The 15685-nt window shown below is 40.9% G+C and overlaps 1 protein-coding gene across 3 annotated transcripts in view; it reads right to left on the bottom strand.

The window, feature by feature from the left end:
- Positions 1-15233, bottom strand: part of cfap65 (cilia and flagella associated protein 65) — a 57199-nt gene extending 41966 nt beyond the window's left edge. For 2 of the 3 annotated variants that reach the window (XR_006761243.1, XM_045704912.1), the window contains exons 1-8: positions 15131-15233; positions 11754-11830; positions 10085-10269; positions 6704-6806; positions 3243-3409; positions 1265-1464; positions 965-1089; positions 103-325 (exon numbers count right to left, since the gene is read on the bottom strand). Coding sequence is in view for 2 of the 3 variants with exons in the window: in XM_045704912.1 (XP_045560868.1) it covers positions 103-325; positions 965-1089; positions 1265-1464; positions 3243-3409; positions 6704-6806; positions 10085-10269; positions 11754-11828 (1078 nt within the window). In the remaining variant the exon portion in view is untranslated. Of the gene's footprint in view, positions 1-102; positions 326-964; positions 1090-1264; positions 1465-3242; positions 3410-6703; positions 6807-10084; positions 10270-11753; positions 11831-15130 lie in introns of those variants that run through there. The other variant, XM_045704913.1, reaches the window with a different exon arrangement.
- Positions 15234-15685: the final 452 nt, after the last annotated feature.

Here is a 15685-nt window from a genome sequence, read left to right as displayed (position 1 = left end):
GGACAGGGAACCTGAGGACCTGCAGAGGAGGAGGAGGGAGGATCAAGATGGAGGAGGACAGGGACACCTGTGATTTCCTTCGTATTGCTTACTGTACTGTACCTATGCAGGTGCCGGTGACTTTGAGCAGGGTTTTGCTGAGCGCCCCAGGGCAGGTGAGAGACAGGTAGTCCACAGTGGTGCTGTCCACAGTTACAGGAGAGAAAATCACAGGTACCCTGATGGAGGTACGCGGGGCCACCTCTCCCTTCTGGATACCACACTGGAACACTGACTCTGACAGCACCGGACGCTGCATCCTGGACAGACTAAAGGAAGTCGTTATCTGGTAGAAAATTAAAGGGAGAGGGGGGAGAGAGAGAGGGGTGGGGGGGGGACCATAAACAGAGAGACAGTGTGAAGTTGATGAAGAAATGTTCCCATGTAGGCTACTGAGGTACTGTATGCTGATGACAATCTCTGATTGAAGAAGCTAGGAGGAAGGAACTCACTGAGGATGGATTGAGAATCAGAAGCTAGGAGGAAGGAACTCACTGAGGATGGATTGAGAATCAGAAGCTAGGAGGAAGGAACTCACTGAGGATGGATTGAGAATAAGAAGCTAGGAGGAAGGAACTCACTGAGGATGGATTGAGAATCAGAAGCTAGGAGGAAGGAACTCACTGAGGATGGATTGAGAATCAGAAGCTAGGAGGAAGGAACTCACTGAGGATGGATTGAGAATCAGAAGCTAGGAGGAAGGAACTCACTGAGGATGGATTGAGAATCAACAGCTAGGAGGAAGGAACTCACTGAGGATGGATTGAGAATCAGAAGCTAGGAGGAAGGAACTCACTGAGGATGGATTGAGAATCAGAAGCTAGGAGGAAGGAACTCACTGAGGATGGATTGAGAATCAGAAGCTAGGAGGAAGGAACTCACTGAGGATGGATTGAGAATCAGAAGCTAGGAGGAAGGAACTCACTGAGGATGGATTGAGAATCTCAAAGTGTCTTTCCATGGTGCAGCCGACAGGCACATTGCCAAACTCCAGCACCTTACATCCTTCCTCCTGACCCGGGGCACTGATCTGAAGGAACGGGTACTTTGCTGTGGAAAAGATAAACACATTACCATACAATAAATATATGGGCCAAGTTCTGAAACATAAATACTTTAGAGAGTGCGTGAGGTCCAGAACACACAACTGAAACAATGTGTGTTATCCTTGCTTGATAGTTGTTTAATGTTCTTGGCTTGATCAATCAATATATGTATCACTTACATAGGCCCTGTAGGAGCACAGTACAGCTGTTCTCTCCCTCGTCCCCGAAGGCACAGCTAGCCTGGACCTGGTAGACCAACGCCTCCCGTGGTCTGAAGAGCACCGTGATTCTACGCTCCTGACCCGGCTCCAACATCCCGCTCTCTGGACACAGCTGGAAGGGAGAGGGCACCTCCCACTGGAAACCTGTCTGCAGCTTACTGAGGAGAGAGAAACACAGGAAGTTCCTGAACCTACCATTGATCAATACTTTGATAACAGTCTTACTGACAGAACCTATCACTGATCAATACTTTGATAACAGTTTTACTGATAGAACCAATCATTGATCAATACTTTGATAACAGTTTTACTGATAGAACCAATCATTGATCAATACTTTGATAACAGTCTTACTGACAGAAGCTATCATTGATCAATACTTTGATAACAGTCTTACTGACAGAACCTATCACTGATCAATACTTTGATAACAGTTTTACTGATAGAACCAATCATTGATCAATACTTTGATAACAGTCTTACTGACAGAAGCTATCATTGATCAATACTTTAATAACAGTCTTACTGACAGAACCAATCATTGATCAATACTTTGATAACAGTGAGTGTATCTAGCTGTACTGACAGACTAGAGCCAATAGAAGCACAGCATGTGTGTTGATGATGGGTGGGCGTGACACTAGAACCACTAGGTAGATGTGTATCATCACAGAGTATCTAAACTGGCAACAACTGTTCCACCAAAACCCAGACAACCTTTATGTCCCTCACTTTACAGTGTGATCAGTCAACCTACCTATAACTGATATTAACCAACCTACTTTTAACCACCATTAACTAACCAACCTACCTTTAACTGATATTAACCAGCCTACTTTTAACCACCATTAACCAACCTACCTTTAACCACCATGAACTAACCAACCTACCTTTAACTAATATTAACCAACATACCTTTAACCAATATTAACCAACCTATCTCTAACCAATATTAACCAACCTATCTCTAACCAATATTAACCAGCCTACCTTTAACCAATATTAACCAACCTACCTTTAACCAATATTAACCAGCCTACCTTTAACCAATATTAACCAAGCTATCTTTAACCAATATTAACCAACCTATCTCTAACCAATATTAACCAGCCTACCTTTAACCAATATTAACCAACATACCTTTAACCAATATTAACCAACCTACCTTTAACTAATATTAACCAACATACCTTTAACCAATATTAACCAGCCTACCTTTAACCACCACAAACTAACCAACCTACCTTTAACTAATATTAACCAACATACCTTTAACCAATATTAACCAGCCTACCTTTAACCACCACAAACTAACCAACCTACCTTTAACTAATATTAACCAGCCTACCTTTAACCAATATTAACCAGCCTACCTTTAACCAATATTAACCAACCTACCTTTAACCAATATTAACCATCCTATCTCTAACCAATATTAACCAGCCTACCTTTAACCAATATTAACCAACCTACCTTTAACCAATATTAACCAACCTACCTTTAACCAATATTAACCAGCCTACCTTTAACCAATATTAACCAGCCTACCTTTAACCAATATTAACGAGCCTACCTTTAACCAATATTAACCAGCCTACCTTTAACCAATATTAATCAACCTATCTCTAACCAATATTAACCAGCCTACCTTTAACCAATATTAACCAGCCTACCTTTAACCAATATTAACCAGCCTACCTTTAACCAATATTAACCAGCCTGCCTTTAACCAATATTAACCAACCTACCTTTAACCAATATTAACCAGCCTACCTTTAACCAATATTAACCAACCTATCTTTAACCAATATTAACCAGCCTACCTTTAACCAATATTAACCAGCCTACCTTTAACCAATATTAACCAGCCTACCTTTAACCAATATTAACCAACCTATCTTTAACCACTGCTGTGATAATAGTGAGTGTAGCTTGCCTGGCGTTGCGGAACATGAAGGTGGTCTGTGATTGGTGGAGAACAGCACAGGGCGGTAGGAGGACAGACTCGGGTACGTCCAGAGCATGGCGAGGTATGGTCGCCCTCAGAGACACCTGGAACAACCCATCTTTACTGTGGAACTCTATGGTGTCCTGGTACTCACACTGCTCAACACACAACAGACACATAAATTATTACCAGGCCAGTGTTCAGTCTGGATTATACATGTGTTATTACCTGGCCAGTGTCCAGTCTGGATTATACATGTTATTACCAGGCCAGTGTTCAGTCTGGATTATACATGTTATTACCAGGCCAGTGTTCAGTCTGGATTATACATGTTATTACCAGGCCAGTGTCCAGTCTGGATTATACATGTTATTACCAGGCCAGTGTCCAGTCTGGATTATACATGTTATTACCAGGCCAGTGTCCAGTCTGGATTATACATGTTATTACCAGGCCAGTGTCCAGTCTGGATTATACATGTTATTACCAGGCCAGTGTCCAGTCTGGATTATACATGTTATTACCAGGCCAGTGTCCAGTCTGGATTATACATGTTATTACCTGGTCAGTGTCCAGTCTGGATTATACATGTTATTACCAGGCCAGTGTTCAGTCTGGATTATACATGTTATTACCAGGCCAGTGTCCAGTCTGGATTATACATGTGTTATTACCAGGCCAGTGTCCGGTCTGGATTATACATGTGTTATTACCAGGCCAGTGTCCAGTCTGGATTATACATGTGTTATTACCAGGCCAGTGTCCAGTCTGGATTATACATGTAATTACCAAGATAGTGTCCGGTCGGGATTATACATGTGTTATTACCAGGCCAGTGTCCAGTCTGGATTATACATGTTATTACCAGGCCAGTGTCCAGTCTGGATTATACATGTTATTACCTGACCAGTGTCCAGTCTGGATTATACATGTGTTATTACCAGGTCAGCGTCCGGTCTGGATTATACATGTGTTATTACCAGGCCAGTGTTCAGTCTGGATTATACATGTTATTACCAGGCCAGTGTCCAGTCTGGATTATAAACGTTATTACCTGACCAGTGTCCAGTCTGGATTATACATGTGTTATTACCAGGCCAGTGTCCTGTCTGGATTATACATGTTATTACCAGGAACCCCAAGTCACGAGCTCTGCTGGTCGGTACTGCTTAGAAACCTAGGGGTGCCAAAAGCCCTGCTCTGCCCTAGAAAGCCTATGTAATTTACGATCGCCAAAACGGACCACATTTTGAATTACTTTAAAGTTCGCTATATAATGGAGATACTTAATTACATACGGATCCATTCTGAATACTAGATATTTAATTAAATAGTGATACATTCTGACTACTAGATATTTAATTAAATACTGATCCATTCTGACTACTAGATATTTAATTAAATATTGATCCATTCTGACTACTAGATATTTAATTAAATACTGATCCATTCTGACAACTAGATATTTAATTAAATACTGATCCATTCTGACTACTAGATATTTAATTAAATACTGATACATTCTGACTACTAGATATTTAATTAAATACTGATTCATTCTGACTACTAGATATTTAATTAAATACGGATCCATTCTGAATACTAGATATTTAATTAAATAGTGATACATTCTGACTACTAGATATTTAATTAAATACTGATTAATTCTGACTACTAGATATTTAATTAAATACTGATTCATTCTGACTACTAGATATTTAATTAAATAGTGATACATTCTGACTACTAGATATTTAATTAAATACTGATCCATTCTGACTACTAGATATGTAATTAAATAGTGATCCATTCTGACTACTAGATATTTAATTAAATAGTGATCCATTCTGACAACTAGATATTTAATTAAATATTGATCCATTCTGACAACTAGATATTTAATTAAATACTGATCCATTCTGACTACTAGATATTTAATTAAATATTGATCCATTCTGACTACTAGATATTTAATTAAATACTGATCCATTCTGACTACTAGATATTTAATTAAATACTGATCCATTCTGACTACTAGATATTTAATTAAATATTGATCCATTCTGACTACTAGATATTTAATTAAATACTGATTCATTCTGTCAACTAAATATTTAATTAAATAGTGATCCATTCTGACTACTAGATATTTAATTAAATACTGATTCATTCTGACAACTAGATATTTAATTAAATACTGATCCATTCTGACTACTAGATATTTAATTAAATACTGATCCATTCTGACTACTAGATATTTAATTAAATAGTGATCCATTCTGACTACTAGATATTTAATTAAATACTGATCCATTCTGACTACTAGATATTTAATTAAATAGTGATCCATTCTGACTACTAGATACTTAATTAAATAGTGATCCATTCTGACTACAAGATATTTAATTAAATACTGATCCATTCTGACTACTAGATATTTAATTAAATACTGATCCATTCTGACTACTAGATACTTAATTAAATACTGATCCATTCCGACTACTAGATATTTAATTTAATACTGATCCATTCTGACTACTAGATATTTAATTAAATAGTGATCCATTCTGACTACAAGATATTTAATTAAATACTGATCCATTCTGACTACTAGATATTTAATTAAATACTGATCCATTCTGACTACTAGATACTTAATTAAATACTGATCCATTCTGACTACTAGATATTTAATTTAATACTGATCCATTCTGACTACTAGATATTTAATTAAATACTGATCCATTCTGACTACTAGATATTTATTAAATACTGATCCATTCTGACAACTAGATATTTAATTAAATACTGATTCATTCTGACTACTAGATATTTAATTAAATAGTGATCCATTCTGACTACTAGATATTTATTAAATACTGATCCATTCTGACTACTAGATATTTATTAAATACTGATCCATTCTGACAACTAGATATTTAATTAAATACTGATCCATTCTGACTACTAGATATTTAATTAAATACTGATCCATTCTGACAACTAGATATTTAATTAAATACTGATCCATTCTGACTACTAGATATTTATTAAATACTGATCCATTCTGACTACTAGATATTTATTAAATACTGATCCATTCTGACAACTAGATATTTAATTAAATACTGATCCATTCTGACTACTAGATATTTAATTAAATAGTGATCCGTTCTGACTACATATGTCATCACACAGGACTACGTGCTGACACAGAACAATCACGAGCCGGCAGGCTACAAGTAGGCTCTCTCAGGCATGATGAAAATGACTACATAGACCATGATCCTTAGCAATATTTTGGTGCCATTCAGCCCTATTGAGCAATTTTGTGTGCTTCAAATTCAAATACTTCCGGCTTCATGCGCCATCTGGAGGTTTCCATAGGAATACGTGGAACTACGTCAGCGCTACCAGTATCCACTGGTTTTAATGTCTATGGTTATTACCCTATCAAGGGGGCGGAATGTAACAGGAAGAGAAAAAGACGTTCCAGGACTCAGAGTGATGATCTGAGGAAACAGGGTGGTGAAGAACTTTGACACAGGAGGCCTGGGGAAAAACAAACAAAATGTTACCACACATTATGCTGTTTCATCAAACATCAAGGAAGAATTACAGTGCCTTCGGAAAGTATTCAGACTCCCTTGACTTTTTCCACATTTTGTTAGGTTACAACCTTATTCTAAAACTGATTAAATTGTTTTTTTCCCCTCATCAATACCGCATAATGACAAAGCAAAAACACGTTTTTGGAAACTACATTTACATAAGTATTCAGACCCTTTACTCAGTACTTTGTTGAAGCACCCATGGCAGCGATTACAGCCTCAAGTCTTCTTGGGCATGTCGCTACAAGCTTGGCACACCTGTATTTGGGGAGTTTCTCCCATTCTTCTCTGCAGAGCCTCTCAAGCTCTGTCAGGTTGGATAGGGAGCATCGCTGCACAGCTATTTTCAGGTCTCTCCAGAGATGTTCAATCAGGTTGAAGTCCGGGCTCTGGCTGGGCCACTCAAGGACATTCAGAGACTTGTCCCGAAGCCACTCCTGCGTTGTCTTGGCTGTGTGCTTAGGGTCCTTGTCCTGATGGAAGGTGAACCTTCACCCGAGTCTGAGGTCCTGAGTGCTCTGGAGCATGTTTTCAGGTTTCCCTCGATCCTGACTAGTCTCCCAATCCCTGCCACTGAAAAACATCCCACAGCATGATGCTGCCACCACCATGCTTCACCGTAGGGATGGTGCCAGGTTTCCTCCAGACGTGACGCTTCGCATTCAGGCCAAATAGTTCATCAGACTAGGAAATCTTGTTTCTCATGGTCTGAGAGTCTTTAGGTGGCTTTTGGCAAACTCCAAGCAGGCTAGAATGTACCTTTTACTGAGGAGTGGCTTCCGTCTGGCCACTCTAACATAAAGACCTGATTGGTGGAGTGCTGCAGAGATGGTTGTCCTTCTAGAAGGTTCTCCCATCTCTACAGAGGAACTCTAGAGCTCTGTCAGAGTGACCATCGGGTTCTTGGTCACCACCCTGACCAAGGCCCTTCTCCCCCGATTGCTCAGTTGGCCGGGTGACCAGCTCTAGGAAGAGTCTTGGTGGTTGCAAACATCTTCCATTTAAGAATGATGGAGGCCACTGTGTTCTTGGGGACCTTCAATGGTAGCCTTCCCCAGATCTGTGCCTCAGATCTGTGCCTCGACACAATCCTCTCTCTGAGCTCTACGGACAATTCCTTTGACCTCATGGCTTGGTTTTTACCCTGACATGCATTGTCAACTGTGGGACCTTATATAGGCAGGTGTGTGCCCTTCCAAATCATGTCCAATCAATTGAATTTACCACAGGTGGACTCCAATCAAGTTGTAGAAACATCTCAAGGATGATCAAAAGAAAAAAATCAAAATCAATGGAACAGGATGCACTTGACCACAGTTTTGTGTCTGAATACTTATGTTAATAAGTTATTTAAAAACATATATATATATTTGGGGGTATTGTGTGTAATTGCTGAGGATACATTTTTTTAAATCAATTTTAGAATAAGACTGTACCGTAACAAAATGTGGAAAAAGGGAAGAGGTCTGAATACTTTCCAAGGCACTGTATAAACAGTGCCCTCTGACAGTGATATGTTTTGTTGTTTTGGTTCTGTACTCCAGCACTTTTGATTTGAAATTATACCATGACTATGAGGTTAAAGTGCAAATCGGGTAAATGGTTTAGAAATTAGTTTAGTCCTCCCATTTAAGGGGACCAAAAGTATTGGGACAAATTCACTTATATGTGTACTAAAGTAGTCAAAAGTAGGCAATCTTTCGGTTACTGGTCCAACGCTCTAACCACTAGAAAGTTTGGACGTTCTATAAAGGTCCAGAGAACGTGTTATAAAGATCCAGAGAACGTGTTATAAAGGTCCAGAGAACGTTCTATAAAGGTCCAGAGAACGTTTTATAAAGGTCCAGAGAACGTTTTATAAAGGTCCAGAAAACGTTTTATTAAGGTCCAGAGAACGTGTTATAAAGGTCCAGAGAACGTTCTATAAAGGTCCAGAGAACGTTTTATTAAGGTCCAGAGAACGTGCTATAAAGGTCCAGAGAACGTTTTATTAAGGTCCAGAGAATGTGTTATAAAGGTCCAGAGAACATGCTATAAAGGTCCAGAGAACGTGCTATAAAGGTCCAGAGAACGTGTTATAAAGGTCCAGAGAACGTGCTATAAAGGTCCAGAGAACGTTTTATAAAGGTCCAGAGAACGTGTTATCAAGGTCCAGAGAACGTTGATATATGCCTTCCTCGGCACTCACAAAAAAATTAAAACAATTGTCCAGCACTGGGCACAAACTGATGACGATCAGAGCCCGAAAGGCGCTGCTCTGACCAATGCACTACAGCAGTTCACAATGCTCTAACAAGACGAGAGAATGCTGTGAATACTGATGACACCTGATGGTAATATCATGTCATTATGTACTATTTAGTTTGAAACCTTCCCCAAAACCATAGCCCTAACCGTAACCACTCTGAATCAATGCCTAAACTGTTAACCTTTGACTTGTTCCTGTTTTAATCCTGTAACCACGCGAAATTAATCCCGTAACCACGCGGAATTAATCCTGTAACCACACGGAATTAATCCTGTAACCGTGAGGAATTAATCCTGTAAACACACTGAATTAACCCTGTAACCACGCAGAATTAACCCTGTAACCATGAGGAATTAATCCTGTAACCACGCGGAATTTATCCCTGTGACCCAAGCGTAATTAACTCTGTAACCACGCGGAATTAATCCTGTAACCACGCAGAATTAATCCTGTAACCACGCAGAATTAACCCTGTAACCACGCGGAATTAACCCTGTAACCACGCGGAATTAATCCTGTAACTACGCGGAATTAACTCTGTAACAACGCGGAATTAACCCTGTAACCACGCGGAATTAATCCTGTAACCACGCGGAATTAACCCTGTCACCACGCGGGAATTAATCCTGTAACTATGCGGAATTAACCCTGTCACCACGCGGGAATTAATCCTGTAACTATGCGGAATTAACCCTGTCACCACGCGGGAATTAATCCTGTAACTATGCGGAATTAATCCTGTAACTATGCGGAATTAATCCTGTAACTATGCGGAATTAATGCATCAAAAAAGTATGTTCATCGTAACACGTTACATTTTTAAGAGAAACTCTGAAATCCTGCTGAGCATGTAGTGTACTACATCTGGCTCTGGCCCCATGAGTCTCTGGCCAAAAGAAGTGCACTACATAGGGAATAGGATGCCACTTCAGATCCAACTCTAGAGAAATAATCCCTGACACCAGACTCACCTGAAACGTAGTTTCTGTAGTTTACTATGGATGTTCTTCAGCAGCAGGGTCTTAGTGAACTCCCCTCCCAGCTCCCAGTCCTCCCACTTCAGCTCTGCCCAGGTCTCTACCCCTAGGAAGCAGCAACGCTGGGAGGACATCTTCCTCTGGGCATCCCTTGACCGCTGCAGGGTTAGGCCTGGGCCCTGGGGTCACAGAGAGGGAGACACAGAGACAAATGGACTAAAGATAACTGCAGACATTACACTTCAATAACTCAGTAAAATGGGGATCTCCTGGCAAGAGGCAAAAGCCCTCGGCAGAATAAGAGTGACATGGATTCCATATACAAGGGGACCATAAAAGCCTGCTACACAGTGATGACTGTAATGATAGGGAAGGAGTGTCCCTACCTGTTGTGTGTGCATATTGCCACCAGAGGGAGCTGTTTGAGTAGCTTTAAGTCAAAGCATCGTCAGCATGAGCTATAGTAAAAGAGCTTCCCGCTGTAAGTCTGACTCATTGGCATTCAATTAATAAAAAACTAATATGGTATTAACAGCAACTAATTGCTCTTAAACTAATTTAGGGGCAGGAGTTAGCCTAGTGGTTAGAGTGTAGGGGCGGCAGGTAGCCTAGTGGTTAGAGTGTAGGGGCGGCAGGTAGCCTAGTGGTTAGAGTGTAGGGGCGGCAGGTAGCCTAGTGGTTAGAGTGTAGGGGCGGCAGGTAGCCTAGTGGTTAGAGTGTAGGGGCGGCAGGTAGCCTAGTGGTTAGAGTGTAGGGGCGGCAGGTAGCCTAGTGGTTAGAGTGTAGGGGCGGCAGGTAGCCTAGTGGTTAGAGTGTGGGGCGGCAGGTAGCCTAGTGGTTAGAGTGTAGGGGCGGCAGGTAGCCTAGTGGTTAGAGTGTAGGGGCGGCAGGTAGCCTAGTGGTTAGAGTGTAGGGGCGGCAGGTAGCCTAGTGGTTAGAGTGTAGGGGCGGCAGGTAGCCTAGTGGTTAGAGTGTAGGGGCGGCAGGTAGCCTAGTGGTTAGAGTGTAGGGGCGGCAGGTAGCCTAGTGGTTAGAGTGTAGGGGCGGCAGGTAGCCTAGTGGTTAGAGTGTAGGGGAGGCAGGTAGCCTAGTGGTTAGAGTGTAGGGGCGGCAGGTAGCCTAGTGGTTAGAGTGTAGGGGCGGCAGGTAGCCTAGTGGTTAGAGTGTAGGGGCGGCAGGTAGCCTAGTGGTTAGAGTGTAGGGGTGGCAGGTAGTCTAGTGGTTAGAGTGTAGGGGTGGCAGGTAGCCTAGTGGTTAGAGTGTAGGGGCGGCAGGTAGCCTAGTGGTTAGAGTGTAGGGCCGGCAGGTAGTCTAGTGGTTAGAGTGTAGGGGTGGCAGGTAGCCTAGTGGTTAGAGTGTAGGGGCGGCAGGTAGTCTAGTGGTTAGAGTGTAGGGGCGGCAGGTAGCCTAGTGGTTAGAGTGTAGGGGCGGCAGGTAGCCTAGTGGTTAGAGTGTTGGACTAGTAACCGAAAGGTTGCATGATCGAATCCCCGAGCTGACAAAGTCAAGATCTGTCGTTCTGCCCCTGAACAAGGCAGTTAACTAACTGTTCCTAGACCGTCATTGTAAATAAGAATTTATTCTTAACTGACTTGCCTAGATAAATAAAAGTTTACTTTTTTTTTTTTAAATATAGTTGAATGACTGTTTTATTACTTCCTACCTTTTCATCTTTACCACAGGTGGCTGTCCAGAGGGGGCCAGAGCTTAGAGGGTTCCCTGGAACCTCAGCCAACATCTCTGGGAAGAAAGATATAATGAACAGCACCCATAATGCATAGGTAGCAAGTTATTCTGCATAGGTTAGGTTATTACATAACCAATGTACAACCCAAGTTCACCATTACGGCTGTATTCACCGTCATTTGAATAATACAAAAATACAATTAATGTTAAAAAATAAAAATACTAAAAAACTCTTGTTATTAGAAGTAGTCTATGGATTCCTGTCGACATTCAGATGTACCCCAGTAGCAAAAAAATCGATGATATGTTTCTTCCTTATCGTCAGCAAAACAGCCTGGGGATGTTTGCCCCCGACATTCATTCCCTTGCTTTTTCTATGACTAGGCAAGTCGACATTCATTCCCTTGCTTTTTCTATGACTAGGCAAGTCGACATTCATTCCCTTGCTTTTTCTATATGACTAGGCAAGTCGACATTCATTCCCTTGCTTTTTCTATATGACTTGGCAAGTCGACATTCATTCCCTTGCTTTTTCTATGACTAGGCAAGTCGACATTCATTCCCTTGCTTTTTCATATGACTAGGCAAGTCGACATTCATTCCCTTGCTTTTTCTATATGACTTGGCAAGTCGACATTCATTCCCTTGCTTTTTCTATGACTAGGCAAGTCGACATTCATTCCCTTGCTTTTTCTATATGACTTGGCAAGTCGACATTCATTCCCTTGCTTTTTCTATATGACTTGGCAAGTCGACATTCATTCCCTTGCTTTTTCTATATGACTTGGCAAGTTGACATTCATTCCCTTGCTTTTTCTATATGACTTGGCAAGTTGACATTGGGGGGGAATAAGCTGTAGGAGTGTTTCATGTTACTTATGCAGTCTGTCCACATTTCTGTAACTAATGACTGCAATTTTCTGATTGGTCAAACCACAAGGTGTATGCTATTTTACAACGTCATGCTGCTGATATTACAAAACAAACTAAATTGTTGGCAAACACTTAAGGCAATACTATTTGTATATTTTCACCACAAGCTTGTTAGCTAGACAAATAGCAGCACATAAAATCTACAGTGGCTATGAGTGTAACCGTCATTTAGCAGGCGGAAAAGGAAGCTAGGTTGAATTTAGCTGTATCAAATACAATGTATTATATTGAAAAGATAGCCGAGAGACCGTCCTAACAATTGAAATACATGTTGTCAGTGACTGAAGCAAAGATTATGGATATACTGAGAAGATGTATTCATTTATTTAACTAAGATTACATGTCTCTCCTCTCTAACAATAGGAGTCGTTGTCCACGAAGCGGCATGGAGGGCTGCCTAGCCTTTCTTTGTATTGGTGAATATATCTCATTATCGTAATCATTTTTTTGGCGCCTGTACTTAAGAGAGTGAGATGCTATGCTACTAGCCTCATTTCATGAATATGCATAGACATCTAGAGACAACTGCGATATAAAGGTTTGTTTCTCCCACGTGTCCTAGTTCTATCAGCACACTCATAACAACTTAAGCACTACGAAACTTCTATTCGAATAAACCTCACGTAGCAAATAAGCCATAACATTTTTTGGGGTTGACCTCCATACAGCACACTCATAACAACTTAAGCACTACGAAACCTCACGTAGCTGGAAGGGTTTGGGGAACGCTGTCAGCATGGCTACTGTCCTTTAAAATACATCCCACTGATTGATTCAAGTCACACAGCCACCAAATGGGAAGAAACTTATCTCAAAAGTTTGTTCAAGAATGTTTTGAGGAAATGTGTAGTTCATTACAAACCGTTCCGCAACATAGCAAACGGTCAAGCAAAGTGAATACACCTTGGACACAACTAAGTCATTTTTCCCCCCTCAAAGTTGCCGGAATGCCACGTCCATCCACTAATATCAGTACATTTGTAACAGCGTAAACATTACAAAACTTATTCGATCAAATAAGCCCCAAGTAAATTGGACAATCTGTAATAGACCTCCATGCAAAAAAAAGGGGTTTATCTCACACAGGCATATTTCTGGCCAGAGTAAATTATCTGTCTCCTCTTCCTCTCTAACAGTATTGTTGAAAACCGGATGCATCCGATTGTTGGTGCTATTGCCGCGTTCACAACTGGGAAATCTCAGACTTTCCACTTCAGTGTGTTCAAGACACCTGGGAACTAAGGGAAAAAACAAGCTCCGAATGGAAAAAATAACGTTTCTTCCGACCTGAAGATAACGGGCGTCATGATTTTACCTAGTTTTTTCACGAGTTCCCGGTTGTCTTGAAAGCACCATATGAGTGAACTGTGGGGGCGAGGATATACGGTATTACGGATTTAGCCTTATAGGAACTGACCTGATATAATGTCAATTCGCGACTTTAGCATGGTTAGTACGAGGCTAAAACATACGCTAGGTGGCCACCCGGTTTAGTCGTCCGGATGAGCCCTTCCTAGCATGCTATGTTACGCTTATGGATAGAAACTTCAGCAAAATGTTTGAACTTTTCTGCCGAAATTTGGACTTGTGTGTTCAGAATCATACCGTTTTTATTGGAGTAATTATATAACAATTACACTTTTATTTATATATATATATATTGTTTTACAAACATTAGACGTTAATGCCGTAGCTGTCACCCTGGTCTGGTAGTGAAGCCAGTATCTAGTGACTTCTCTCTCCTTACTGAGACAAGCGGGAGTGAAAGACAAGTGCCTCATGCTGTCTCCCCTCTGAGCAGTGGACTGTATCACCGTGACCAATATTAGGCTACACGTTATTAGGCTCGGTAGGCTACTCGAGATAAACAATCAAGTGGGATGGAACAAATTGGACATGGTGACCTATACTACAAGTTATTTCGCCCATTTAAATAAACGTCACTTTCTTTTACAAGTTTTAACTAGTGCCATGCTGTTTTTGTTGCCAGCTATCCAACATAAACTAGCTGGGAAGGGCTCATCAGGACGACGGACTCAGTTGCGCAACAATCGAGTTGGGCACTAGATTGAGATGGGCAAATGCCGCATTCAAAACAACTGGGAAATCTACAACTTTCGACTTCCAGTGCGTTCAAGACAACTGGAAACTCACAAAAAAGAACAAGCTCCGACTGGGAAAAATCGTTTATAACGGTCATCCAATTCGGAACTACAAGTAGAGTTCCGAATTTCCAACCTAAAGATCACCGAAATCGTGATTTGACCTCGTTTTTATCCGAGTTCCCAGTGGTCTTGAAAGCACCATAACCTCTAGCTAGCTAACGTTAGGAAGTAAGAATCGCAACAACTAGCTACATTTTTGATTGAGAATGACAGCCATTTTGCTCTTCATGTTATCTTAAATATGACACTTCCTTACCTCATTCAAATGTAATATTATGAAATAAACATCAGTTTTGACATTTCATTCACTATTTATCCAGTGCTAAGAGCAACGGTAGTCATCCACGCTCCAGTTTCCATAGAAATAATTGTTTCCGTCTCTATGGTAACGACGGCAAACGGAGAGGGACAATTTTCCTTCGTTTTCCCGACACGCGTTAGTCATTTTTAGCACAATTTCTGCTGCGGGTCATAAAGAATCTCTTGTACATAGGCTTTGCAAGTCTTCAAACAGACACAGCCTATAGGTGCAATTTAAAAAATATGTGAATTTTCCTTATGTATGAGGGGGAAAAAATATATGAATGAGTTGACAACTCATGACCTCCATATGCGAGGAAAGAAGAGGAAAGCATTCAATCCCCCCAAAATAAAACCTTTTGTTGAAGAGTGGAGGTAATAGAAATATAATCTCATTCTACGGTCCTGTGTGGCTCAGTTGGTAGAGCATGGTGTTTGCAATGCCAGGGTTGTGGGTTCGATTCCCACGGGGGACCAGTATGGGGTATGAAATGTATGCATTCACTACTGT

Source organism: Salmo salar, chromosome ssa21 (genome assembly GCF_905237065.1).
Source record: "Salmo salar chromosome ssa21, Ssal_v3.1, whole genome shotgun sequence".
Lineage (NCBI taxonomy): Eukaryota > Metazoa > Chordata > Actinopteri > Salmoniformes > Salmonidae > Salmo > Salmo salar.
Note: the sequence above shows the minus strand (reverse complement) of the source record. Positions and strands in the feature narration are given on the sequence as shown.